Source organism: Leucopleurus acutus, assembly GCF_964270905.1.
Source record: "Leucopleurus acutus genome assembly, chromosome: 19".
NCBI lineage: Eukaryota > Metazoa > Chordata > Mammalia > Artiodactyla > Delphinidae > Leucopleurus > Leucopleurus acutus.
This window is the reverse complement of record NC_139161.1, coordinates 31474738-31502505: the sequence shown is the minus strand read 5'-3', so window position 1 is coordinate 31502505 and position 27768 is coordinate 31474738. Positions and strand designations below refer to the sequence as shown.

Genomic DNA, 27768 nt, shown 5'->3' with positions numbered 1-27768 from the left:
GAATCAGCTATATGCATACATATATCTCCATATCCCCTCCCTCTTGCATCTCCCTCCCTCCCACCCTCCCTATCCCACCCCTCTAGGTGGTCACAAAGCACTGAGCTGATCTCCCCGTGCGATGCAGCAGCTTCCCACTAGCTATCTATTTTACATTTGGTAGTGGATATATGTCCATGCTACTCTCTTACTTCGTCCCAGCTTACCCTTCCCCCTCCCCATATCAAGTTCATTCTCTACATCTGCATCTTTATTCCTGTCCAACCCCTAGGTTCACCAGAACCTTTTTTTTTTTCAGATTGCATATATAGAACAATGTGTTTTAAACAGAAACAGACTCATAGATACAGAGAACAAAACAGGTTGTTGCTAGAGGGGAGGGGGTTGCTAGAGGGGAGGGGGTTGTGGGGATGAATGAAAGAGGTGAGGGAGACTGATGGTGACAGATGGTAACTAAACGTGGTGATCATCTTGTCATGTATAGAAATATTGAATCACTATATTGTGCACCTGGAGCTAACGATTATACTTCAATTAAAAATTAAAATTAAAAAAAGCTTTATTGAGGTATAATTGACACAGTAAGCTGCATATATTTAAGTTGTACAATTTAAGTTTCGACATACGCAAATACCCATGAAACTATCACCTTAATCAAGATAGTGAACATAACCATCTTCCCCTAAGTTTCCTCATGCCTCATTATAATCCCTCCCTGCAGCCTCTCCCGCCCACCCCCCTTCCAGGGCAATACCTAAACTGCTTTCTGTCACTATAGAGAGTTTGCATTTTCTAGAGTTTTACATAAATGCAATCATACACTATATACTCTTTCACGTCTGGCTTTTTTCAGTCAGCATAATTATTTTGAGATTTATCTATGTTTTCACATGCATCAATAGTTCCTTCCTTATACTGCTGAGCAGTTTTCCACTGTATGGCTACAGCAAAATTTATCTGTTCACCCTGTTTATGGACACTTGGGTTGTTTCCAGTTTTTGCAAATAAACCTGCTATAAGAAATGTTTAAAAAGAAAGAAAGGACAGTGTAGTTTCTTCTGACAAGTTGGTCAAGGGCTTATTCAAAGTTTGCAAGTCCTGCCATCTCTCTCTGACACCAGCTGGCATCCTGCAGTACAATTCTGCTGATAACCCCTGGAGTCAGAGTCAGGCTCCACAGGCCAAAGGACACAGTCCCAGCAAGACTGCCCTCACTTCAGACCCCAGCCACACTTCAGGGGGTCCCCAGGCCACCCACACTTCTGACCAACGGGCTACACACACATCCAGAAGGCTTAGTCTGGTCTGCTATAACAAAAATGCCATAAACTGGGTGGCTTAAACAAAAACACTTATTTCTCACAGCTCTGAAGGCTGAAGTCCAAGAAGCAGGCGCTGGCAGGTTCAGTGTCTGGTAAGGAACTGCTTCCTTGTTGAGAGACAGCTGTCTTCTTGCTGTGTCCTCACATGACAGAAGGGGTGAGGGAGCTCTCTGGGGTCTCACGTATAAGGGCACTAACCCCTTTCATGAGGGCGCCACCCTCTAATCACCTCCAATACCACCACACTGGGGGTGAGGTTTCAACATATGAATTGGGCGGCAGCACCAACCTCCGGTCTATAGCACATGACCTCCCTCAGCTTCAGTGTAAGTGTTACTCGAATTCACAGAGCTCAGGAAATCACTATACTTATGATTACAGTTTCATTGTAAAGGATACAGATCAAGACTGCCCAAATGAAGAGACATATGGAGTGAGGTCCAGAAGGGACACCAACCCAGAGCTCCTGTCCCTCTCCCTGTGGAATCGGGGTGTTCAGTGGAGCTGAAACCATGCACCTCAGAGTGGGACTTGAACCCACATGCCGGGACTCAAACCCGGGCAAAACCCACCGTCTTCCAACTGAGATCACACACCTGGTTTCAGGACTTAATGAAGCTCAGGTTCTTGATGTCTCATGGCAGAAAGAATTCAGTGAGAGACAAAGTGATAGGTAAGAAGTGGATTTATTTAGAAAGAAACACACTTCCCAGACAGAGTGTGGGCCATCTCAGAAGCTGAGAGCAGCCCCAGGGTATGGGGTTCTCAGTTTTTATAGGGGTGGGTGATTTCATAGGCTAATGAGTGGGAGGAGTATTCCAGCTATTTCAGGAAGGGGTGGGGATTTCCAGGAATTGGGCCACCGCCCACTTTTTGATCCTTATGGTGGGCCTTGGAACTGTCATGGCGCCTGTGGCTGTGTCATTTAGCTTGCTGATGTGTTACAAAGAGCGTATACTGGGCTTCCCTGGTGGCGCAGTGGTTAAGAATCCACCCGCCAATGCAGGGGACACGGGTTCGAGCCCTGGTCCAGGAAGATCCCATATGCCACGCAGCAACTAAGCCCGTGCGCCACAACTACTGAGCCTGAGCTCTAGAGCCCACGAGCCACAGCTACTGAGCCCACGTGCCACAGCTATTGAAGCCCGTGCACCTAGAGCCCATGCTACACAACATGAGAAGCCACCATAATGAGAAGCCCACGCACCGCAACGAAGAGTAGCCCCTGCTCGCCGCAACTAGAGAAAGCCCGCGCGCAGCAACAAAGACCCAACGCAGCCAAAAATAAAAATAAATACATTTAAAAAGAAGAAGAGTGTATACTGAGGCACAACGTCTAGTGGAAGTCGACTTGTCCTCCAGCTTGGACTCATTTGCTTCTAATCAGTTTATGTCATGTCCTCGGGATATGTCATTCTTTCAAAGGTTGTGCCCTGCCCCCTTCCCTCCTGTTTCAGATCTTCGGGGTGCCCCGCTTTTATCAGGCACGAGTGATTGAATCACTGACCACATATTTCAACTCGATTTCCAGCCCCTCTCCCCTCCTGGGGGTGAGGCTGGCTCAGGGAGACCAACCCTCTCATCTCACGTCTGGTCTCTCTGCCGACCAGCCCCGATCCTGGGTCATCTCACTTCTTAGCATAAATTCAGGTGTGATCCAAGGGGCTCATGAATAATAAGGACGCTCCTATTACTGGGGAAATTCCAAGGATTTAGTATCTCCCCAGCAGGAACAAGAGTCAACAGCCAGTCAAATTATTATTCAACGACCTCAAATCCACACCAAGCACAACTCCTACCTCTCTTCAAACAAGGATAAAATCCGTGAACAGGGCCCACTGCTGGCTGGTTTTTGTTTCATTTTTTAAACTTTTTATTATAGAAATTTTCAAACAGAGATAACAATAGAAGGCATAATACAATGAACCCTCCCACTTCCATCACTGTTTCCCTGATTACCCCATTTACCTTTTCACTCATACCCCTCCCCTTCCTCCCCACCCTCATCCTGATGCAAAGCCCAGAAGGACATCTTATCCGGCTGAGATATCTGCATCGAAAGCTTCCTGAGTGGCTGCCACACCCACGGCAGCCTCAAATGGGCTATAGTTCTGCTGAAATCTCAGCCCCCAGGCATCTGGGTGGGGGGCAGCCAGAGGCCCTTGGACACCTCATGTGCTGACTCCAGCATGACAGGTAAGTAACACTTTCTACACACACTGCAATGTGTGAAACAATACCACACACAGCTTTATTGCATTCAAAGCTTCTAAGGCATGTCAGCGGGCCTTGGCTCTGGTATTTCTCGTGGGTTTCAGAAGATCTGTGTCTACAGCCCTTATTATCTCTGAAAGAATCAACTCTTAAAAATATAAGCTCAAGAATATAAACTTAAATACTCCTAATTATTTAAAATCAATACAGTGGGGCAGAATAAGGTAAGAAATAATGTATCAGTATTATGTATAGATCACAGACCCATTTCAGAGTAATTATAACAGAACCAATCAATCAGCCCTTGAATAATAACGAACACTTGACCCTGACCTTTCGTTTGTCACACCAGAGTGACTGAGACAGCCCCTGATACCTAGGTTGGGAGAGTGTTCTTATGTCTGTGTATCTGGGAAGTTCTGACCCTTCCCCCAGGGTACCAGGGGCTATCTAAGGAGGCACCTCCTCCATAATGGGATGTCAAGAGCGGTGAGTGGAGTCATCCGATACCTCCCCATCTGACTTATTTTGCAAAACGGGAAGTCAGATGAACACAAAATTTCCCCCAACTCTAGGACGCTAGTGTTGGGCACCGGCCCCGCAAGTCAAGGGAGGGGACGTAAAGTCTCACCACTGGAAACAGAATGGTTCGGAATGCCCCTCAGTTCACGCAAAGAACCCACACAGGGCTCACCTTGGGTTACCTGCTTGCCTCTCATCAACACAGGGGCTCATGCTTCCCTTTCCTGAGCTGGATGACAGATCATCAGGGAACAGCCCTCTTGGCTGCCCTCATTTCTGCAGAAGAGCCCAAGCAGGACCCGTGGTTTAATCTGCGGCATTCCCCTCTAAACCCAGCTGTTTCCCGAGTATAAACCGGCTTCAAACAAGGCGTTTGTTTCAGGAGATCGATGAAGATGCTTTGGACCATCTCCAAAAGCAGAGAAGAATCAACAAAGAACTTTTCTTCCAGGAGCAAAGAAAGAAAACTTTTAAAAACCACATTTCAGCTATTGCAGGGGGAGCTTCCCTACAAAGATGATTTCTCTCCCAAGGAAGTGGAAGTTCTTGTTGGGAAGTGACACAGATGAACACATCTGTCAGAAATATCAAGTGCTCTGGGCCTGCCTAGAGTGCCCTGGGGGCCCAGCACAAGGCTCCAGAAGCACTAACTTGTCAAACATCCATGTGGACAGGCCTGGGGTCCCTGTCTCCAGTGGTATTATTATCCTTTTCATACCACAAGGAGGCTGACCTCAGCTCTCCTCTTGGCAAAGCCCAGAGCAGGACACATTTCACCACAAGAGGTTCCATTTCTCTCACTTTGGGGATCAGAACTTACATCCTGACAATATCAGGATATAAGGAGCTTGGGAAATTCCAGCAATCCATTCCCTCCCGCCCTGAGTGGACTGGGGTTATTTTCACTGCACAGAAACACTGCAGGAAAAATAGCTCCTTGTGCTTAAGCCTGGCAGCTTCTTTCCTCCCTGGTCCTTAAGTCTTCCTGACCCTTTGCCTGGTCCATTCCTACATCTGGAATTGGCTCAAACGAGGAGGAAAGTAGAAAGGGCTAGGGCTGGTGACAGGCCTCGAACTCACACAAGGACCAGTGCTGGGTTGAACGGGAATGTTGCTGTTTCCCATGGATCTGCTAGAAGGCCCTTCTGGCCATAGGTAGTCAGCCCAGCAGGTGACCTAGTATGGTCCCTGAGGTAGCCACACCTGGCCTGTCTGCCTGACAGCGGGCTTAGCTGAACGTTCAACTGTGCTGGCCACGGTGGTATCTCCACCAGCCAGTGCAGGATCTCACAATCCTGGGGAACAGAGGCTGTCACTGAGGAGGGTGATCAGTAAGAAGGCAAGAGGCTCCACTCAGAAGAAAACCTCCAACTGTGAACGCAGTCAGGGTCCCTCTTGCCTGGTGAAGAGCCTTGCCCCAAAGCCTGGGCTAGGGGAAGAAAGCTCTGTAGTTGTAACCAAGGCATCTCTGCTGAGATGCCTTTCATAATACATGAGAGTGGGAGGGGCTTCTAGCCACATGGGACCTGGGTCACCTTGACCCTGAATCACAAATCCAAAACAGGCTGATTCAGATTATGGTTTGAAATCTTAGACTGAAAAGGGTCCTGTTGGACTCAACATTTTAAAACCATGGATGGGGTGTTGAGGTCCAAGACAGAAAGGGAAACAGTGGAGGAAAAGGACATACTTCTTTGGGAAACTCTGGTCTGGGTGGAGACCTGCTGTGCACAGCTTCCCTCAAGCACAGAAAATAACCAGAGGTCTGAGCATTCACCCCAACTCCCACGTGTAGGTAGTGGAGGGTGAGTAATAATGAAATTCAATGACTTTGGAATGTTTTAAAAAATCTATAGAGTTAAGTAGCTCTGTAGAGAATCATCAAAACTCCAAGATTTGAAGGCTACCCCAGACAGCAGAGAGGCAGACACCAGAGGCCTAAGGAAGAACCCACAGTGGCTATAGATTATGTCCAAGAGCAGAGGGGCACTAAGGACTTCACTCCGCAAAGCCGCACCCGGCCACCGGGCAGCCTGGAGATCTACCAGAACAAGGGGGGGGGGTCATCCTGCCTGATGGGCAGCAGAAGGCAGAAAGGCTTCCTCACCCATAACGCAATCACCCCATCCCTTTCCCTGGCCAAACCCATCCTCTTAGCCCATCTCCCTATCCTCCCACCCTCACCAGCTCCCCTCCCATCCTTTCAGCCCTTGGGGACTCTCAGGAACCTCCCTGAGAGCTCCACCTACATACAGCATTTTCACTAGAGTCCCGGGCACTGCACAGGCAGTCAGGCCAAGCGTCCAGAGCCCGCCTACTTGGAGGAGCAGACGGAGAGCGTGGCGCCTGTGGTGAACAGCCAGAAGGCCGGGTACAGAGCTTCAGTAAAGTCCACCTTGTACTTATACAACAAGTGGACCTTGTCAGCCACGGCGAAGAAGATGACAAAGCCATGGTCGCAGTTGAGAAGCACGCCCACTCGCGAGGCCTTTGTGGAGGGCAGGGTTTTCTCCACGTTGTTGTGCCAGGCAGAAATCTTGGTATTGAACCACTCCACGCACCAAGAGGCACTGTTGCGGCCAAGCCGGCTCTCGTGGCCCTGCCGTTCCATGCTGCCATAGCAGACGCCCACCCCACAGAAGTTGTTCTTCTGCAGCTCCACCTCCCAGTAGTGGATCCCTTTCTTGTAGCAGTGCAGGCCCAACACCTGAGAGCAGCATGTGAACCTCTGGGGATGTGGTCGGTAGTTTTGGGGTACGTCAGCCACAGAAGCTACGGTGTAGTTCTCGGACAGAGTCACCTTGTTGTGGGCAGTGTTGTAGTCCAGGACGACTTTAACAGTATCTAAGGGAGCACCAAGGAGTCAGTTACAAGGAGCCCAAAGTGCTCTCACTTTCAATCCTTTTCCTAACTGGTCATATTTATTCGTTTGTTTCATCCATCCATTCTATCTAGCCAGGCGGACATTTGTCCATCTCTCTATCCATCAATCCAGCCATCTGTGCATCTATTAGTCACCCATCTCTCTGTCTATTCCTCCATCTAAGACCATTTATTGAGCCCCTGGCTTATGCCAGATTCCATGCAGGATGTACAACCATGAACCAGACACGGTGCCTGGCCTTGTGGAGCTCACACTCCCACAAACAAGGCAAGCCCGTCAGTAATGACAACACTACGGGCCCTGCACTCTGCTAAAGGGCAGGCACACTGCTGGAGGGACACAGCCACGGGGCAACGGCTAAAGGGTGGGGAGAGCACAGGGGAACACTTCACAGGTGGGCTAAAATTGGAGCTGGCGACAGGAAGAGGAAGAGAATTAAACAGAGGAGAGCAGAGGAGGGAGAACGGCTATGCTCGGCAGAGGGGACAGTGAAGGCAAACGTGGAGTCACGAGGACGGTGGACAGGTGCTGGGACCAGGGAAGGCTGGGCAGCTGGGAGCACAGAGGCCACAGCAGGAGGAGAGGGACACATGGGGCCACAAGTAGAGAGCTAAGCGGTCTAGACTTGAATTGGTTGCAACGGGGAACCAGTCAAGGTCTGGAAGCACACCCATGACCTGAATATACTCCTTGGTTGGGACACGAGCATGGCCTCCCCGCCCTTCTGGCAAGTCCGAAGACTGAGCAGAGATGAGTGCTGTCCCCACCCTCCACCTCCTCCCCAGGACACACCCATCTCTGCCCCTCTGCTCACAGGGAACCCTGGACCAGTGGGAGACAGCAGGCAGAGAAGACAATCCCTAGCTTGGGAATTCAGGACTGGGGTTATCTGCCACTCCCGGGCTCGGGGACTCAGGGAAGGATACTTTGCTCCGGTTTTCCCCCAGGGCAAAATGAATGGCCTGGGAAAATGTCCTCTAAGATCCTAAGTCCCTAGAACTCGCTTCCTCTGCTTACACGGCTGTATCACAGAGCACAGGGGGCCCCACAAATGGGGGGCGGTGGGGGGAGGCGCCGGCCCGAGAACCAGCCATCCACTGCTCCCCACCAAGCCTGCTGTGGCTGTGGGGAAAGGAGGGCCAGAGCGCACTTTGCAGAGAGAGGTTATGGCCACTGCGTGGAAGTGAGCACAAGTGGAGGATGCTCTGTGGGTGAAGCTACGGGCGGGTGGCCCCTAGGCTGGCCTGGAGGAAGGAACTCCCACCACTTCCGGGCTGGAAGCCAGAGGGGAGCAAGTAAGGATGTGACAGAGCAGAGCACAGTGGGTCCTCTAGGGGAGAGGCTGACCAAGCTAGACAGAGGCAAGGGTAAGCAAGCCAGCAGCTACTCACACTCCAGGAGCTCAGGCCTGGACTTGGCTAGGAAGGTCTCCAGCACATTGGCCTTGAGAGTCACTGGGGTCAACGGTCTGGCGGGGACTTTGGCCTCAGCTGGATGAAGAAGAGAGAGATGTTTTCAGAACAAACTCAGAGTGGGCAGCCCACTGCCCCTGGCCCACCAGAACTCACCCTCCTGGCCAGTTTGTTTGAGATCTACTAAAAGTTCTGGGGCTCTGAAGGTGGGAAGCTTGCTGGCTGAGACAAGGATTGGGGCTGAGGGAGGAGACGCATGAGTTGGGGACGTGACAGGGTGACCTGATGGCCTATACTCCCTGCCACGCTGATTCTCAAGAGCTGCTTCCACAAACACACACCTGGACAGCCACGGCGACACAAATGAGTCCAGACAGGGCAACACTCATCCTATTGGTCTTATGCATTTACACTTGCCGCCTCCAAGCCCAGGCCTGGCTGCCAGCACGGGACACAGTCACAGAGCCCAGACCCCCAAACCCCATGGCTCAGCCTTCCCTGCTGGCATTCAGTTCTACACTCAGGCACTCAAGAAACAAAGAGATGCAGAAATGCGTAACTTACCAGGTTTCTTGGGTTTCTTTTCTTCTTCTGAAAAAGAAAATTTTCAGAATTAACATATTTTAAACACAATGACCCTTTCAAAACACCATAATAGCAATCAATGCACTAATGTGACCCACGCAAATAAAGCTAGGATGTTTTAAACTCGAAAAATATAAGGGGTCAACAGGCAAATCAATCTACGGTGATAGAAGCCTGAATCATGGTTTTGGTAGGGAGGGGGCTCACTAATAAGCAGCAGGAACGAATTTCCTGGAATAATGGAAATCTTTATCCTGATCTGGGTAATGGTAACACAGATGTGTGCATTTGTCAAAATTAATCTAACTGTACTTTTAAGATCTGGGCATTTTACTGTAGTATTAAATTATATCTCCACAGAAGAAAAAATGCAAAAACAAACACAAAAAAAGACCCACATAGGGAGCCAGCCAAAAAAATGTGCTTGCCAAGTATCACGGCAGTCTTTAGAAAGTATCACGCGTGTGTGCCTGTGGGAACTGAGTTTAGCTAAAACACCCGTCCGCAAAGCGTGGTCCCCAAACCAGTAGCATCAGCATCACCTGGGAAGCTGTAGGGATGCAAATTCTCAGACCCACCCAGACCAGCTGAAACTGAGAGTCTGGGGGTGGGGCTCAGAAGTCTGTCTCTTACAAGCCCCTGGGATTGCGATGAGGGCTCAAGTTTGAGCAGGCTAGAAGATTTCAGGTTCCCTTTCTGCCACCTTCCCCACCACTGAAATGACAAGGGGGGTTCTGGATCTCATCCCTGCCTGCCTGCAGGATCCTGTACATTCCAGACCAGCCCTGCTCTCTCCCCACCAGACCCTCCCTGGTCCCACGTGCCCCACTGGCTCCCCGTTCCTCCCGCTTCAGAGCCGTATTTCTCAGGAGTCGTTCTCACTCTTCCCATCTCCCCGCTGCTCCTCTCCTGCCCACTGCCACTGGACCAGCATCTTGGCAGGACCCCGGGCTATGACCTTGGCCTCAGGCAAAGGGCCCCCTCCCCAGTCATCACGATTCTTAGAAGCCTCACCCACAGTGATGAGCCTACCCCTTCCGTGCCTGTTTCCCCGCCTCAGCCCCCCACAGCTCACTCACGTGAAGAGCGGGGCTTATGAAGTGGGGCAGCGGGAAGGAGGCTTTCAGGAGCTGTGCCTTGAGAAGGCCACAGGTTTACAGTACCTCCCTCTTCACACACGGTGCCCTTCCACGTTTTCAGGCTCCGCTGATGGCTCCCTCCTCACCTGTCCCAGGCATCCCAGTCCCCGACCCCATTCCACTCAGGAACTGGTACCACACATTTGTCTGCCAAAGACAAACACTAACACCAAGCAAACAACAATAAAAACCAGCCCGGAGCTCTCTCATCCCAACCACCCAATGGGGGGCAGCCCTCCTCCGTCCTCACTGACTTTTTGGCCAACAGTTCGGTGACATATGCCCGTTCTTTAGAGAGCTTTCACCATCAGTGTCCCATGTGAACCTCACACAATAATCCCACGAGGTGGACATCATTATGGTCCAAATCTGACAGATGAGGAAACTGAGGACCATTCTTCACCCCAGCCCCATCTCAACAGGGTGATTTCGCCCCCAAGGGGGAGCAAAAATTGATTCTTAGGAGGTGAGCGGGAGAGAAGGATGGAAAAAACTTGTTCTTTTTATGTATAAAAGCACAGTATATAAACAGATATATCGTATGTGCGGTATTAAAATTTCATGGATGGGGGTGATTAGGAAAATAATTTCTAAAAGGGCCTGAGAGGTAAGAGCAAAGGAGGGCAACAGGGAAAAAAGGTTGAAGAGCTCTGTGATGGCAGAAACACATCCCAACCCGAGGCTGAACGGCACTGGGCTACGGTGAGGCTCAGCCTCTGCTCAGGGGGTCACCCCAAATGCCAGAACTCGGGCATCGTAAGTATTTCTCAAGACAAGCCAGCTTCGGTCATCTTGCTGTTCCATGCAGTCAGAATATCCAGTGCTGATGGCCGGTCCTCCCGCATGCCCCAGCAGGGCTCCTGTAACAGTCCTGCCACCTCCCCTCAGTGGGGTCAGGCAGCACTTGCCTCCAGGTGCGCCCGGGCCCCGCGGAGCCTGGGATGGGCTGTGCCCCACTGAAAGGAGCCGTGACGCCTGCCAGTGCCTCAGCCCGAGCACCGCCTGCCACAGTCACTGCTGCCCCAGGGACAGAGGTGGGGTTATTTACTTACTCGGGATCTTCTTCATAGGCCGTGGGGGTTTCGGCATGTGCGGCAGGTCATGTCCTCCAGGGCCCCCTGTGCCAAAGAAGAAGAGGGTAGTCTATGCGGCTCTTCCAAACCAAGCCTAGGAGCCAGGCCCGCAGGCGGCAGGCGGGAAGAGGGCTTACAAAGTTGATTTCCGCTGACCTTCCCCATCCGATCATTTACAAGCACTAGAAACAAGATAACTGAAAGACAAATTCGGTGTGTTCCCTCTTTCCTCTGCCTTAAAATGCAGCCAGGGTGGAGCCTTTCCTCCACCAGCACCCAGCTCCATGACCTCTGAACCGTCTGTGAGCTTTGGTTTCACCCGACGTATGACGGGGATGACTCTCCTCGCTCGTGGTGGTGAGATCAAGATGTCTGGCACGTCGTGGGAGCTCCTTTCCCTCTGGTTCCTCTCACCCCTCCGTCCCCAGACCAGTGATCACTGACACAGCAGGAAAACAAGTATGCAGGGCTAACCCATCAGTGGCTTTCCCCTCTGTGCCAGGCGCTGGGGAGAGTGCTGGATGAAAACAGACCCAGCCCCTGCCCTCACTGATCACAGTCTGGTGAATGGCAAGGAAGAGTAAAATGACAGATGCGCTAAGGGCCCCAAGGGATGATAAGGACCCGGCAACCTGGTCTGAGGAGGAGGAGTGGCAACAGGGGAGGTTTGCTGAGAAATGGAATGTTTCAACTGACCTCTGAAGGGTGACAGGAGTCACCTGGTGAAGATGTTGGAGTCTGAGCCCTCTAGGCAGTGGGGGAGCATGTACAAAGGCCCTGTGGCAGGAAGCTTAACATTTTTTTTTTTTTTAAGCTTAACATATTTGAAGAATTGTAGAGTGTAGAGGGATGTATGGGAGGAGGGGGTAACTTCAGGGCTAAAGAGACAGACGGGGCCTGACCAGGCAGGGGTTGACAGCCAGGGTCAAGAGCCTGGTCTGCAATCTAAAAGCAATGGAAAGTCTCTGAACAGGAGGCAGGGGAGAAGGTGCCAAGAAATCAGATTTGCATCCTGAAAAGCTCTCTCCAGCTGCAACAGGAGTGGATGCAGAGGGACTCATTAGGAAGCTGCCACGGGTGATTGCAATGGACAGCAGGTGACTGGTGGCTGGCAGTGAAATCAGCGGACTGAAGCACGAGATATTTAAGAAGCAAAGTCTGACAATGGGTTGGATATAAGTGGAAGGGCAGGGGGTATCAAGGAGTTCCATGTTTCTCTGACCCCCAAACTAGCCACTTCCCTACCAAATAACACTGACAACCCAGAATCCATTCAGCCCATCTGAGCCAACCTCAGACTCACAAAAAAAAGCCTATCTAGAAAGACCCTTCACAACATCCAGCCCCCAAAAATATTTTAGGAAGGACAGCTACAATCTCAGGAAGAGGCAAAAACTCCCCACTACCTCCTAGATGGAGGGCAAATGTTTTATAACCCCCGAAACTCAAGCCCCAATGCTCCAGTTCAAGATTTCTCTCCCACCCCAAAACACTGAGGGGACACATCCCATTTCAGGGGTCCCAGTGGAAAGCATAGGAGGTTGCTAATAGTTACCTGGGATGATGAGCTCCTCAGGCTTCTTGTCCTGGAGCTGTTTGAGGTACTGCTTCAGCTCATTTTTGAGCTCAGAGGTGCCCTGACAGACACCCTTTATCAGCTCGTGATTCAGCTCCACCTTGGGGACATAGACTGGCTTCGTTGTGATTCCTTGCAGTTTTGCTGCTTTCTGCAACAAGCCAGGGGGTTAGTTCAGGCAGCTCTGGTGAAGCCAGGGCCTGGGCTCAGGCCTCATGAACCCCAGAAGGAGCTTCCCTGTGCCCATGGGCACTAAGTCTAATCAGCCTCTCAAATTAGAGCCAGAGGTCACTGGGGGTTAAAGTGCCACTTCAAGACACAGAGATCTGGAGCTGGAAGGGCCCTCAGAGGTCCCTCACCTTACAAACGGGAAAACTGAAGTCAAAAATGACAAGTGTCTTGCCAGGACCTCTGCCAATTCGTGGCAGGGACAAAGCTGGGACCCAGATCTCCTGACCCCCACGGACAATGCTCTTTCCACCCCTCCAGCTGTGGCTGAAGAAGTACAGGAGACTCATCACCATCTCCATCCCGCAAGGACCAGCTCTGAACACATGTCCTGAAAATAGACAGGAATGCCTGGAAGGCTGCAGGATTCAGCCACACATCCAACGAAAAAGCAGGATCTTACAGAAGGTTCCAGACCTGGGGACCAAATCACGTCATACAGCAACCAGAGGACCAGATGTGGACTCGGAATCCTTCTGTGGGAGCTCAAGGCGGCTAGGCCAGCAAACGGGAAAGAGCACGTGAGATGAAACTTAATGCCATCCAGCCTGGGTGTGGCTAGAAGACTCTGAACAGAGAAGAAAAGGTTGCCAGGCACTCCTGTCCCTCCTCAGGACCTGAACATGGAATCTGGGCCTTGGACGTGTCAAAGCAGCACGTCACCCAATCAACGGGCCACCCCAGAACATCTGCCGCGTGCCAGACACTCTGCCGTTCACTGGACATGCCAGGAGGGTGAAGGGCCCCGCCCGAAAAGAGCTGAGAGCGTTCTTTTTTTTTTTTCTTTTTTTTTTGGCCACACTGTGCGGCATGTGGGATCTTAGTTCCCTGACCAGGGATTGAACCCACACCCCATGTGTTGGGAGCATGGAGTCTTAACCACTGGACCACCAGGCAGGTCCCCTGACAGCCTTTTAAACAGACATGAAAACAAGCACATCTAAAACAACGTTGTCGAGGGCAAGAGCAGAGGCAGGTAACATGCTCCGGATCGCCAGCAATGGCAAAATAACGGGATCTGAGGACAAAGGACAGGGTTTACTAGGCAGAGGCCAGCCACGGCATTCCCTCCCAATGCCCGGCGCATCTGAGGAGTGCTCTGCTGTGGTTAGAGCACAGGGCATGGGCAGGGGGTGGCTGGCAAAGGCAGGCTGCTCACCAAGGTCCTGTGGGAATGTGAAATCAGAAAGGGCGGGGAGTGGTGCCTGTGCTTTAGAGAGACACTTCCAGGGGCCGTGCAGAGGCAGGATGGAGGCAAGCGGTGGAGGCCTATGCAGTAGGCAGCATGCTAAGATGGCCCCCAAGACTCCTGCCTGCCCCGGGTACACATCCTATACATCCTCTTCTCCTGAGTATGAGCATGACACTGAGTATGAAAGGATATTACTCCATGGTTAGGTTACATTACATGGGAAAACTGAAGGAATACTGAGATGTAATTAAGATCCCGAATCTGTTGGTTTTGAGTTAATCAAAAAGATGATTCTCCCAGGTGGGCCTCACTTAATCAGGTAAAAGTCCTTGAAAAAGGAACTGGGCTTTCGGGGAGAGAGAAATTCTCTGCCGGTTTTGAAGAAGCCGGCTGCCAACTTGAAAGAGGGCCCCACAGCGAGGAATCACAGCAGCCTCTAGGAACTGCGGATGGCCCCTGCTGACAGCCAGCAAGGACATGGGGACCCCCGTCCTGCATTACAGGGGACTGAATTATGCCAACAAGAATGTGAGCTTGGAAGACAACCTTGAGCTCCAAAAGGAATGTAGCCTGGTGAGACCTCAGCCATGCCCTGAGCCACAGGAAGTGTGAGGTAACAGATAGATGTTCTTCTAAGCCACTCAGTTTGTGGTAAGTTGTCATGAAATGTAGAAAACTAACACAGCATGTGTCTCAGGGATGCTTCCCATGACCTCATACAGCCTCAGCTCCTCGAAGGCCCCAACGCACCCACAGTCAACGTCATGACGCTAGGCAGAGAGAGTATTCAATGCCCTCATCTTGACCCACCTCCAGAAACTCATACTCGTCCCCCTTAGTCAGGGCAAGTTCAATCTCTTCCTTCAGGGTCTGGATCTCACTCTTCTTCTTGAGGAGGATCTGATAAATGTTGTCGAACTTGCTGTTGACCCTCTTCTCCTCTTCCTTTATCTTTCGTGTGGAGTTGGCCTCTGAGGCATCAATGAGAGCCTTCATTTCCATGTATTCTTGTCTAAGCTGGTCCATCTTCCTGTGTGCAACCTCCTGAGAAGCCAAAACAAGAGGGCATCCATCAGACTGGCAAAAAAGCTAAGCCTGAGACACGGAGCGCCAGGAGCTCTTACCTATACTTCCTGGGAATACAAAGGGATGCAACCACTTTGGAGAGCAAGATCTGGTGTATCTGAAGGTGCTCATACCCTTTGACCCAGCAACTCAGTCTAGGAATATACTCTAGAAAAAAATCTGGGGACTTCCCTGGTGGCGCAGTGGATAATACCCCGTGCCCCCAATGCAGGGGGCCTGCGTTCAATCCCTGGTCAGGGAACTAGATCCCACATGCATGCTGGAACTAAGAGTTCTCATGCCACCACTAAGAAGCCCGCGAACCGTAAGTAAGGAGCCCACGTACCGCACCTAAGGAGCTGGTGAGCCACAACTAAGGAGTCCTGGAGCTGCAACTAAGGAGCCCACCTGCAGCCACTAAGACCCCATGCAACCAAGTAAATAAATAAAGAAAAAAATCTCAGAACCTGCCCAAGAGACACACAAGAATGCTCTAAGCAGCACTGTTTGAATTAGCAAAACCCTGGAAACAACCTGAATGTCTATCAATAGAAGATGGAAAATTATTCACAGGATGGAATATTAAACAGTAATAAGAGAAAAACAACTTGTAGAAGAAGACATACAGTATGATGCTCCTTACATAAAGGTTAGAAACAAACAGAATGGTAGTATTTATTGCCAAAGGAATACATTACATACATATTACAAGTATAAAGAAACACATGGGAATGGATAAATTCAGGATAGTGGTTACTTCTGGAAGAGAGGAAAGGGGATATAAAAAGGGAGAAGCAAAGCAGGGGCTTCATCTTCCATGGCGATATTTTATTTCTTAAGCTGGAAAGCAGTTCATGAGTAATTTTTTAAAGGGTATGAGGCTGCTCTAGAAAATTTGCTCTAGAACTGTGCTTTCTAATACCATAGCTACTTGCTACCTGTAGCTACAGAGCATTTGAACTACGGCTAGTCCAAGTTAAGATGTGCTACAAGTGTAAAATAAAAGGAATTTGAAATATCTCATTAATACTTTATACTGATTAAAATAATATTTTGGATATACTGAGTTAAATAAAATATATTATTAAAATTAATTTCATGTGTTATTCAAATTAGAGTTATATACAGTATAAGGCTCACTTTATATTTCTAGCGGACAGCACTGCTCTAGAAGCTGCAGTTTCGCTTTACATGTTGGGAAACCTCAATAGCTCAGAATCAAACGTGACAGAAACACACATAAGAGGGACAGGAAGATTGGAACTCAATTATTTCTTTTTCTTTCTTTTTTGGCCACACTGCACGGCATATGGCATCTTAGTTCCCCGACCGGGGATTGAACCCGTGCCCCCTGCAGTGGAAGCACAGAGTCTTAACCACTGGACCACCAGGGAAGTCCCGGGAATTCAATTATTTCTTTAACCAACACTTTACCCTGCCACCTCCAATGTGACTACCAATGTCCCTGAGTATTCATCCTCCTCCTCCTCCCGTCAATAAGAGAACACCCCTGGAGTTTAGACCGGCACGTGCATGGCAGCCCAGCCACAGACTACATTTCCCAGCATCCCCTGCAGCTGGGCTTGGTCATGTGACTAAGCTGCTCACAACAGGAGCAAAAGTGATAATAGCAACACTCTCCTTCCCCCTTCTCACAGGCTAGAGCAAAGATGTAATGGTGACCCAGCTGCAACCACAGAGATGAGGAAGGGCAATAAAAAGGAAAGATCCTGAACTCTGAAGGATCACATGGAGCAGAGCCATCCCAGTAGCCTGGGTTGCTCAGGTCCCACTAGCCTGGGTTCCTCACCTGAACTGTCACAGGGAGCAAAATAAACGGCTATCTTATTTAAACCTCTGATTTTGAGGGGTATCTCTGTTACAGCAGTTTAGCCTGCCCCCCCACTGATACAGGTATTTTCATGTGCATCCTTTCATTTAAGCCTCATAACTCACCTCTGGAAAGAAGTTGTGATTGCTTCAAAACTAAGGCTCAGAGATCTGCCAACACAGGCTAGTATTCTAACCCAGATTTCATCTAATTAAGCCACAGCTGTGGCAATAAAACTGAATGCTGCAGCTCCAGACCAGGATGCTTAAAAATCAAATCTTCTTTCAATGTAAAAGCATTGTAACCTTATAAAAACTGTAAAAAAAACTAGAGGGAAAAAAATATCCCTAATTCTACCACTCCAACACTTGCACTACTATTCCTTTATTATATTTCCTTCCAGTCTTTTTTCCTATACTTCCTGTAATGGGTTGAATGGCAGCCCTCCAAAAGATATGTCCACGTTTCGGAACTTACTTAGAAAATGAGTCTTTGCAGATGTAATTAAGGTAGGAATCTTGAGATGAGATCATCCTGGATTACCCAGGTGAGCTCTAATCCAATAGCAAGTGTCCTTATTAGAGACAAAAGAGGAGAAGACAGAGGAGGCCGTGTGAAGATAGGGACAGAGATTGGAGTGATGCAGCCACCAGCCAAGGAATGCCTGAGCCACGAGAGGCTGGAAGAGGCGAGGAAGGATTCTTCCCCAGAACCTTCGGAAAGAGTGTGGCCCTGTCGACACTTTGAATTTGGACTTCTGGCCTCTAGAACTGTGGGAGACCACATTTCTGTGGTTGTAAGCCAAGTCTGCAGTAACTTATTACAGTCGCCCTAGAAACAAATACACTTTTTAAAAATAAATAGATGCAACTTTTACTTCCTGTTTTTCTCCCCCTTAAATCATAACCACTTTTTATATGACTATATTTTAACCCTAATTTTTAATGGTTGGGCTTGTAGGTAGGCTTTGAGTCTGTGAAGGATCTCTCTGGGCACATAGCTTTTTGCATGTTCTGCAAGGCTGAAGTTGAATTCTGACACTGTGAGTGAACCTGACACAAGCCTTGTCCTCCCCAGAGGTGAAGGGAGGCTCCAGGGCCAGGCTGGTGGCAGGGAGCCCTGTCACTCACCCGCACGTCCTGCTGCCTGGCTCTCACGTCCTCCAGTGCTCTTGACGCCCCGTTGATCTGACTGTACATGACAGTCAGTTTATGCCTCAACTTGTTCTGCGGAAAAACAAACCGAGTGAGAAAATACCCCATCCAGCCCCCCACCAGCACCCAACACCAGCGACTGCCCTCAAGTCTATCCCCCAGGTGTTTCCACCACCCCAAGTCTCATCTGCTTGTAGCTTTTTTTTTTTATTAAGTTTGTTTTTTTTGATGTGGACCATTTTTAAAGTCTTTATTGAATTTGTTACAATATTGCTTCTGTTTTATGTTTTGGTTTTTTGGCCACGAGGCATGTGGGATCTTAGCTCCCTGACCAGGGATCAAACCCGCACCCTCTGTACTGAAAGGTGAAGTCTTAACCACTGGACAGCCAGGAAAGTCCCTGCTTGTAGCTTTTTGAAGCATTCTCATATGTACTGTCTCCCTTCATCCTTTCAGGGGAACTGGACAGTAAAGAAGTTACAAGGATAGGATTTGGAGCCAGACAGACAAGACTCAATACCCAGGCTCTCCAGCTGTCTCTCACTTGTTTCTTTGGCCATGAAATAGATATCAACGCAACTGTTCCCACCTCGCAGGGCTAGTAGGAGAATTAACTGAAGCAGGGTTAAGTCCTCAGCATAGTGCCTGGATCTTAGTCAGGACAAATGGCCTTAGTAAATTTCAGCTTGATTATGAGCTTCTTCACTAGCACCCATTTTATAGATGATGAAACTGAGGCAAAGAGGACAGCAAGGTGGTCAAGCTCACACAGACAGAACGAGCTGGGGCAGCTGCTTCAGAAAGTGGCAGGCGGGGTTGTACAAACCAAGCCTCCCACTGCAAACAACCAGAAAAGCAGACAGAATATTGGGGGAGGGGGGATCTATTAAAAACCAATGGGGAGCTAAGAAAGCAGGGAAGGATTATGTAATTAAGATCCAGAAGAAGGAAACCCAGAGAGATAAGCCTGGCATCGGGGGTTGTTCTCCCAGATCCATCTGCCAGTTCCGGAAGACAGCTGGAAGGGCCTCTGTCAGCCTCGGAGAGGCAGGTGGACAAAGATCAGAGTCCAAGGCTCACTTGATAAGCCCCACAGGCAGGGACCTCCAAGGGCTAAACCCTAGGAATAGGGACGAACCAGCAGTAAACCAGCCATCGACAGTTCAGTCCCTGAAACTGAACTAAGGTGATTCAGAATTGCTAGGCCCCTAGCCTTCAGATACAAAGGTAAATTATGCCCAGTGGAAGCTAATATCACCCAAGGCCTCTTAGTATTGCCATAAATTTTCATAGTCAATGTCCAATTTCACCCTACTCAGGTGAAATGTTGGGGCATAGAAATGGGTAGGAAAATCACCACCACCACTACCATAATGGGAGCTAGTGTTTATCATGTACTTACTCCCAGCCACGCATTGTTCTAGTGCTTTCCATGTATTAACTATGTAAAGCTAAAAGCAACACTAGGAGGTAGAGGGTTATCCCCCCTTTACAGATGAGGTCACTGAAGCACAGAGTAATTAAGTGGCTTGCCCTAGGTCACATCGCCATTAACTAGTGTTACAAGATCCTGGTGTTACAATTACAGACTTGTGTCCAAACTGAGCACACAGGAAAATTCTAGAAAAAAATGTATGTCCCCTAACTAGCTGGCTCAACAATACTCTGGCCCTCCCTTCCTCTTCCCTGCCTCTCCCACTCCACCACTGACCTTGACTCTGGATTTGAACAACCCAGAGAGAGTCACATGTAAAGGCTAGAAGCAGAGACCAAGGCCACACTAACTCAACCCCAAAAGCCCAAGTCACTGATAGCGTTTCAGATGTGACCTCTGTGACAATGCCCTTTGACCTGGTCTCTAACAGTGGCCAAGATGAACTGTGGGCCAAAGGCAGAAGGCCAGGCCCGGGCAGATCTGGCCTCACAGGTCTCAGAGCTGGAAGAGACCTCAGAATACCTGGGGGCTGCCAGATGTTTCACCTCCAAGACTCACTCTTAGTAGTACACCCCTGAACCCTATATTCTGAAAGATTTTACCCACTATTAATCAAATGCATACAACAGTCCCCTGATGGTAGAGAGGGGCCCACAGGGCTATAGATGACGAAAGGAAAGCCACCCAAGGACTTTGACAGCAGCGACAATCCCCTAATCAAGGGTAGAGAACCTTTCGAAGTTCTGAGGATCCCTTCACAGACTGGGGACCTGGGTCCTCCACGTGGGAGGCACCGGAGTCCTGAGTCCACCCCACACCAGTGACTGGGCCAAGCTGGGCTGGCTCTGCCACCAGTACTGGCCAGCAGCAGGGCTGGAAAAGGAGACAGGTTAAAGGACTGAGCAAGCCAGGACAACGAGGGGAAGGGGAGAGATGGCAGGAAAGCCTTGTTAAAAGGATTAAAAAGCCCAGTGTGTCTGGCATACAAATAATCTGAGCGCAGACTCCAGCTCCAGGCCCTGGAGGCTGAGAGGGAGCTGGGGCTCCAGACCAGGCGGAAATGGGTCCTTCTGCCCCTACTTGCCTTCAGCCTCCTGGATAAGAACTTCTAGAAGGGTCTTTCGATAGGAGCCAGGCTGCCCTAGTCCTCAGAGCCATGCATCCAGAGGCAAAGAAGATCTGGGCAGCCTAACCCCCTCCATGCAGCAAACTCTCCTCAGGGAATTTCTGAGTAACAGAAATGATAGCGGCACGTCTGTGGAGCATTAGCGAACTGTAAAACGCCATTTACGGAACACCTCATTTAATCTTCCCAATAACCTTCTGAGATAGGTACTATTATTGTGCCCCTTTTTTGAGTTCCTAGCTAGGAAGCAGAGCCAGAATTCAAACCCAAATCTCAACATCCAGCTCTGGTCAGAGCCTGTGTCAACCAGCCTGACCCTGGGGCCTGCCTACGAGGCACTTCCCACACAATTCATCCCTCCGGAGCCTCCTGGTCACCCTTGGAGGTGGGGAGGGAATGCTATTAATCCCATTTTACGGATGAAGATAAGGTTCAGAGAACTCAGTGACTTGCCCTGAACCACAGCGGATGCGGGGCAGAGCAGGGCTCCAGCCTCCGCAGGCCAGGCAGGTTCCTTCCTGCAACAGGTAGAGACCCAGGTAGTCTGGGCCTGAGATGGTGGTACCTCCAAAGTCAACTGTCAGGCACTGCCTGAGGTCTGACTTCTGGGACTCAGGGAGGAAGTACACAGAAACCCAGCTCAGACTGGAGAAGCAGACCAGGCCAGGGAGGAGCCGTGCCCGGACGGGAGCAAAGTCTTCACCCTGGCCCTGGCGCCACTGCAAACCTCCCACAGGCCTCCTGTCTCCTTTGATGATACGAGAACAGCCCTTGTTCTCCCTGACAGCATGCCAGAGTGAAAGGAAATCAGGCTTCACTCTGGAGCTCAGACGGATACAATGAAAGGTAGTTAGACTACACCTTTTCAGCCTCTGCCTGGAGTCCACAGGGGGAAATTATGATCCCCAAACCACTGAAATCATCACAGACCCAGAAGGCCCCTTAGGAATGAATCCACCCAGCCCCACCTCCTCACTTTACTGATGAGGGCCAGTCCTGTGCTTTAAAGCGGCACAGGAAGTATATAGGGCGCTATGGTGCAGGAGTCTGGCTGTGCATCCTGTCCAGGGATTCCTGGGACTCTGCCCACCCTCCCACCCGTAACTGTCCTCCCTGGTCGCTGGAAGTCTCTGGCTCACCAAAGGCTTTTTCTCACATGACCTCAGGAATGTCCTATGCTCTGAACTCCGTGGACTTGGCTTTGAGGCTGGTCCATAGGGAGAAACAGCACATGTGGAGCCAGACCAGCTGGGGTCCCAATGCCCACTTGGCCACTTGGGTTAGCTCAGGTTAAATTAACTTCTCTGAACCTCCATTTCCTCAGCTGTAAATAACTAATTATACCCACCTCCCGGGTGCTACCCGGATTTATTGAGAGAACAGAGGTAACCTCTAGCGCTCATATCTGATGTTCAAAACCCTGTACTAACCATGTCAGACAAGTGCTAGGCTTAAGGCAAGCAATGTCCCTCCGTATAATGGGTGAGAGGGGTGGGGGCAGAGAAGGTGGACCAGGAATGATCCAGAAGGGCTGTATGTTCTCCCAGCCCCTTTCTACCTGGACCCTGGGGATGCCCCTGCCCTGATCTCAGGCCCAGCGAGGCCCATCCCCCGCACCCAGGTGACCCAAGTAGGCCAAGATGCCCACAGTGGTGCCCTCCGCACAACCCAACAGGCCCAGGCTGCCCCTCTGGGCCCTCATCCGCCAGCCCCTACCTCCAGGTCAGTGCTGGCCTGACTCAGGGACGCAGGCGAGCAGGTCTTGTGCTCCACCACGCAGATGTGGCAGATGCACTCGCCGTGCTCAGGGCAGAAGAAGTCCCGCAGCCGGTTGTGCTGGGGGCACTTGCGGCGCATCAGGTCACGGATGGGCGGCTGCAGCGGGTGGTCCCGGAAGGCGGGGCTGTCGAGATGCGGCCGCAGGTGCTCCTGGCAGAAGGAGACCGTGCACACCAGGCACGTCTTGACGGCAGCCGCCTTCAGGCAGTGGTCGCAAGGCACCTGGTCGGCCTGGTTGGGGGCGGCGGCCCGGGTGGGCGGCGTCCAGTCGTCGGGGAGCTCGGGACAGACCTGCTCGGCCTGCAGGAACTGCTCCACCACCGCACACAACACCGTGTTCTTGTGCAGCTGTGGCCGCGTCTGGAAGCCGGTGCGGCACTGCGGGCATAGGTACGGCGGGCCCTGGACGGCCCACGTCTGGTCCAGGCACGACCCGCAGAAGTTGTGGCCGCAGGGCGTGGTGACCGGCCCCTTGAAGGGCTCCAGGCAGATGGAGCACGACAGCTCCTCGGCCAGGGGGCACAGCTCCGCCATGGCGCTCCTGGGGGAACCCGACGGGACGCGCTGGAACCGCGGCCGCGACTGCTGCACTATCGCCCGGAGGCCGCCAAGGAAACGAAACTGATCTGCGGGAGGGGCGGTCCCCGGGCCTTTCGGGAAGTCACGTGGGGCAGGCGGGGAGCGTGGGGGGTGGGGCGGGCCGCGCGGGGCCCCCGGGGTTGCTGACGTGCGAGTTGCGACGTTCGTACCCCGGTGGTTTCCGGGGGTTGGGTGCGGGGCGCTGGGCTCGGGGTTTCAGACGAGCCTCTCGACCACCAGGGGGTTCTTGCGGCCACTCTGCGGATGAGGAAACTGACGCCTCGAGTGGTGAACCCCGGATCCCGGGAGTGAGGGGACTACTGCACAGAAGCCCCTGCAGCAGGTACCTTCCTTCGGAGAACTCATCCGGACAGGAGTTGTCCGCACCGCCCCCGCGAGCAAGGCTGTCTTATCAGGACAGGGTCTTAAAAAAATAACTGCAGGAACAGTAAACGACTGACTGCCTGTTTTGTTTTTTTTTTAAAAATCCTTCCTTTCTCTTCCCTGGTCCTGGGCGCTGGCGTATCGGCTTACAATCTCTGCAGCCTGGAGCCCATAGTCACACACCCACACGCTCAGGCTTAAACTTGGTGATTTCTTTCCATGCCGCCGATATAACATGCTTTTTATTTTATTTTATTTTCCATTTCTACTTTACTGGAGTTCGGATTCATCCCAGTTTAACAAAGTTTTCCTCTCACACACATACATACACACTTGCCCGTGCACACACACACACACAAATATAATTTTAAAACATTTTTCTCAAAATTGTTTATTTAAGTTTATTTTCTTTCATTTATTTTTAGCTCTGTTTCCCTCCCTGCTCTGGCCTGGGTGCAGGTAAAATGGGTGTACAATAAGGGAGAAGTGTTCAAGAGAGGGGATGGGGAGCAAAGAGAAAGTGTTTTGGGAGGAATGAGCTGGAGTTTGCTTTGGGGATAGGGTGGGCAGCAAAAAGGAGGACAAGGTAAATGCTAACAGTGATCACTACCATTTATTGGGCACCTGCTGGGTGCTAGACAAGTCATAGATATCCTTATAATCTCTTATAATCCTTGTAAGCACTACAAGACAGAAGTCATTATATCATTTTACAGATGAGGGTCACGTATTTTATACAAAATAGGACTAGGATACTAGCTCAGGATTGCTTTATTTAATATTCTAATTCCCGCTTTTCCTGTAACAGTAATAATAACAGTAATAGTAATTACTATAGTAATATAATAATAGTAATTCTATTCCTCCAGGACTCTTTACCCCATTTCTTCTCTTTCATATTGCGTTGTTATTTGCATGAGAAGAAGGAAGACAGAAGAATGAGGAGGGTAGGAAATTAAGATTTATGTATTTAGCTATTTAGTACCTCATTTAATTCTCCCACTAAATCTTTGCGGTATAGTTATCTCATGGCACAAATGAGAAAACTGAGACTTAGAGAAACTAAATAACTTGCCTGAGGTAATGGTTATTGGCATCCAGACTATCTGATTCCAGAAGCAAAGCATTTCCTACTATAAAATGCTGCCCCGCCTCCATGGGGAGCAGTTTCCAGGAAATGAACACTATGAAATCCCCTCTGACCTAGCTCTTGTGTGCGAGGTGACCTGACTATACCAGAAGGCTTGTAGAACTCTCCTTCCAGGCAGAGAAGTTTAAAAAGGCTGGTTAGCCAGTGAAGAACACCAGGAGGGGCATACTTTATGTTTATCAAATTCTATGCAGTAGATATTTACTAAGACCTACCTAAATACATTCCACTGTGGTTAGAGAATATACTTTGTATTATTTCAATCCTTTAAATTTATTGAGACCCAAATGTGGTCTGTCTTCTTATTGGTTACTATTTGCATGGTGTCTCCTTTTACTTTCAACCTATTGGTGTCTTTGAAACTAAAGTGTGGTTCTTGTGGACAGAATGTAGTCAGATCATGTTTTTTGTGCATTCTGCCAGTCTCTGCCTTTTAATTGGAGCATCTAATCCATTTACATTAAATTACTAAGAAGTAGGATTTACATCTGCTATTCACTACCTATTTTTATGTGATATATCTTTTTTGCTCTTCAATTTCTCCATTACTGCCTTCTTCTGTGTTAAATATTTTCTAGTATACTCTTTTTATTCCTTTGTTATTTCTTCCAATTTTCTTTCTGCCCTCCTTCCTCTCCTCTCATTTAGGAACTCCCATCATGTGTATGTTGGTGAGCTTGTTGATGTCTCACAGGTGTTTGAGCCTCTGTTCATTTTTCTTTATTCTTTTTCTTTTCTGATTCACAGACTGAATCATCTCAATTGATCTGTCTCCTGATTCATGAATCCTCTCTTCTGCCTGATCAAATCTGCTGTTGAGCCCCTCTAGTGAATTTTTCATTTCAGTTATTGTACTTTTCAACTCCAGAATTTCCATTTGGTTCTTTTTAAAAAATAATAGTAATTTCTGTTTCCTTACTGATACTCTATTTAAAGAGACATCATTCTCATGCTTTCCTTTATTTCTTCAGACATGATTTCCTAATGTTCTTGGAACATATTTAAAATAAATATAAATATAAATAAATAATGTTCTTGGAACATATTTAAAATAAATATGTTCCTAATGTTCTTGGAACATATTTAAAATAAATATGTTGTAAAGTATTTGTCTAGAAAGTCCAACATCTGTGCCTACTCAGGGACAGTTTCTGTTGATTTTTTTTTCTTATATGAGCCATGTTTTCTTGTTTCTTTGTATGTATCACCAATTGTCATCAATTTTTTGTTCAAAGCTGGACATGGACATTTAAAATAATACACTGTAGCACTGTGGACACCAGATTCCCCCCTTCCTAGGGTTTGTTGTTGTGGCTGTCTGTTGTTGTTATTTGTTTAGTGACTTTTCTGAATTAATTCCGTAAAGTGTGTATTCTTCATCATGTGTTTCTCTAAACTGTCTGCTTGGTTAGCTTCATGATCAGCTAATGACTAGATAAGGATTTCCTTAAGTGCCTAAAACCAGTAAGTTTCCCAGTGTTTTCCAAGGGCTTGGAGTTATTTGCAGACTATTGGTTTTTAAGACTACCATGGAGCTAGGGTGGGGGTAATGGGAAAAGGTCAAGTTAAAACCCCACAAAGCTTGCTGTTCTTACCAAGATTCAACCACTTTTTTGGAATAAGCATTTTTCTGAATTGTTGCAAGCTTTTTGCTAATTTACAGAGTTCTGAAAAAGTTGATCCTGACAATTTTTGCTAGTTTTCTTTTATGGAGGCAGAATTTTCAGGGGTCCTTATTCTGCCATATTACTTTTTCAATATCAGTAGACACTGTAGTAATAACCCCTCTTTCGTTCCTGATTTAAGTAATCTGTTTTCTTTCTTTTTTCTTGATTAATCCATCTAATAGATTATTTATTTTATTAATTTTTTCAGAGAACCAGCTTTTGGCTTTAATTTTCTCTGTCTGCTCTTTTTTTCATTGATTTCTCCTCATATCTGTTATTTCCTTCTATTTACTTTTGGTTTAATTTGCTCTTCTTTTTCAAGTTTATTAAGCTGGAACATCAGATCATTATTGTTAAACCTTCTTCTTGTCTAATATAGGTGTTTAAAAATATAAATCTCCCTCTAAGCACTGTTTTAGTTATATTCCACAAGTTTTGATAAGTGTTTTCATTATCAATTTCATTCAAAATATTTTCTAATTTCCTTTATAATTTCTTCTTTGTAATTTCTTTGTAATTACGTATAAAGATATGGCTTCATTTCCCACTATCTAGTGCTTTCCAGTATATCTTATTGTTATTAATTACTAATATAATTCCATTTTAGTCAGCTCTACTATCTCAGATGTTTGTCTTTTGAAATATGTTGAGACTGGCAGGATGTTAATTTCAATATGATAATGAACTTGTCTATTTCTCACTTTGTATTTGTCCCTTTTTTCCCCCATGTATTGTGAAGCTTTATTATTAGGCACTATTATGCATTGAATTATATCCTCCCAAAATAGGGTGGCTCTAATGCTTTGGCAGCCAACATAAGCAAAATATATGTTGAAGTCCTAACTCCTGATTTAGACATACAGTTTTGGAGGTATAATCAATTAAGATGGGGTCATTACAGTGGGCCCTAATTCAACATGATATAGGAAAATGCCATGTGAAGACAAATTCAGATGCCACTGAAGGCAGAGATTGAACTGCTGTAGCTGCAAGCCAAGGGACACCAAAGATTGCCAGAAAATCCTCATAAGCTAGGAAGAAGCAAGAAAGCCTTTCCTACAGATTCCAGAGGAAGCGTGGCCCTCCGATACCTTGATTTCAGACTTCCAGCCTCTAGAACTGTGAGAGAATAAATTTTTGTTTTACATCTCCTAGTCTGTGGTACTTTGTTATGGCAACGCTAGGAAACTAATACAAGTACGTACACATTGCATGGTATAGCTTTCTAACGTGTTAATTTATTTATTTATTTTTTTTTTTTTTTTGCGGTACACGGGCCTCTCACCGCTGTGGCCTCTCCCGTTGTGGAGCACAGGCTCTGGATGCGCAGGCTCAGCGGCCACGGCTCACGGGCCCAGCCTCTTCGCAGCATGTGGGATCTTCCCGGACCGGGGCATGAACCCGTGTCCCCTGCATCAGCAGGCGGACTCTCAACCACTGTGCCACCAGGG

The 27768-nt window shown here is 48.8% G+C and overlaps 1 protein-coding gene across 3 annotated transcripts; it reads right to left on the bottom strand.

The window, feature by feature from the left end:
* Positions 1–119: 119 nt before the first annotated feature.
* Positions 120–23130, bottom strand: TRIM25 (tripartite motif containing 25). 3 transcript variants are annotated; one of them, XM_082861343.1, is made up of 9 exons: positions 22475–23130; positions 18174–18269; positions 14958–15191; positions 12707–12878; positions 11131–11196; positions 8919–8945; positions 8511–8594; positions 8334–8432; positions 120–6902 (listed from the first exon to the last, which is right to left on the bottom strand). In XM_082861343.1, the coding sequence occupies exons 1-9, from the start codon at positions 23069–23071 to the stop codon at positions 6373–6375; spliced, it is 1905 nt and encodes a 634-aa protein (XP_082717469.1). In that variant the 5' UTR covers positions 23072–23130; the 3' UTR covers positions 120–6372. The 3 variants fall into 3 exon arrangements, with proteins under 3 accessions (XP_082717469.1, XP_082717470.1, XP_082717471.1); XM_082861344.1 differs by having other exon boundaries at positions 8511–8576; XM_082861345.1 differs by lacking the exon at positions 8511–8594.
* Between the last annotated feature and the right edge of the window lie 4638 nt (positions 23131–27768).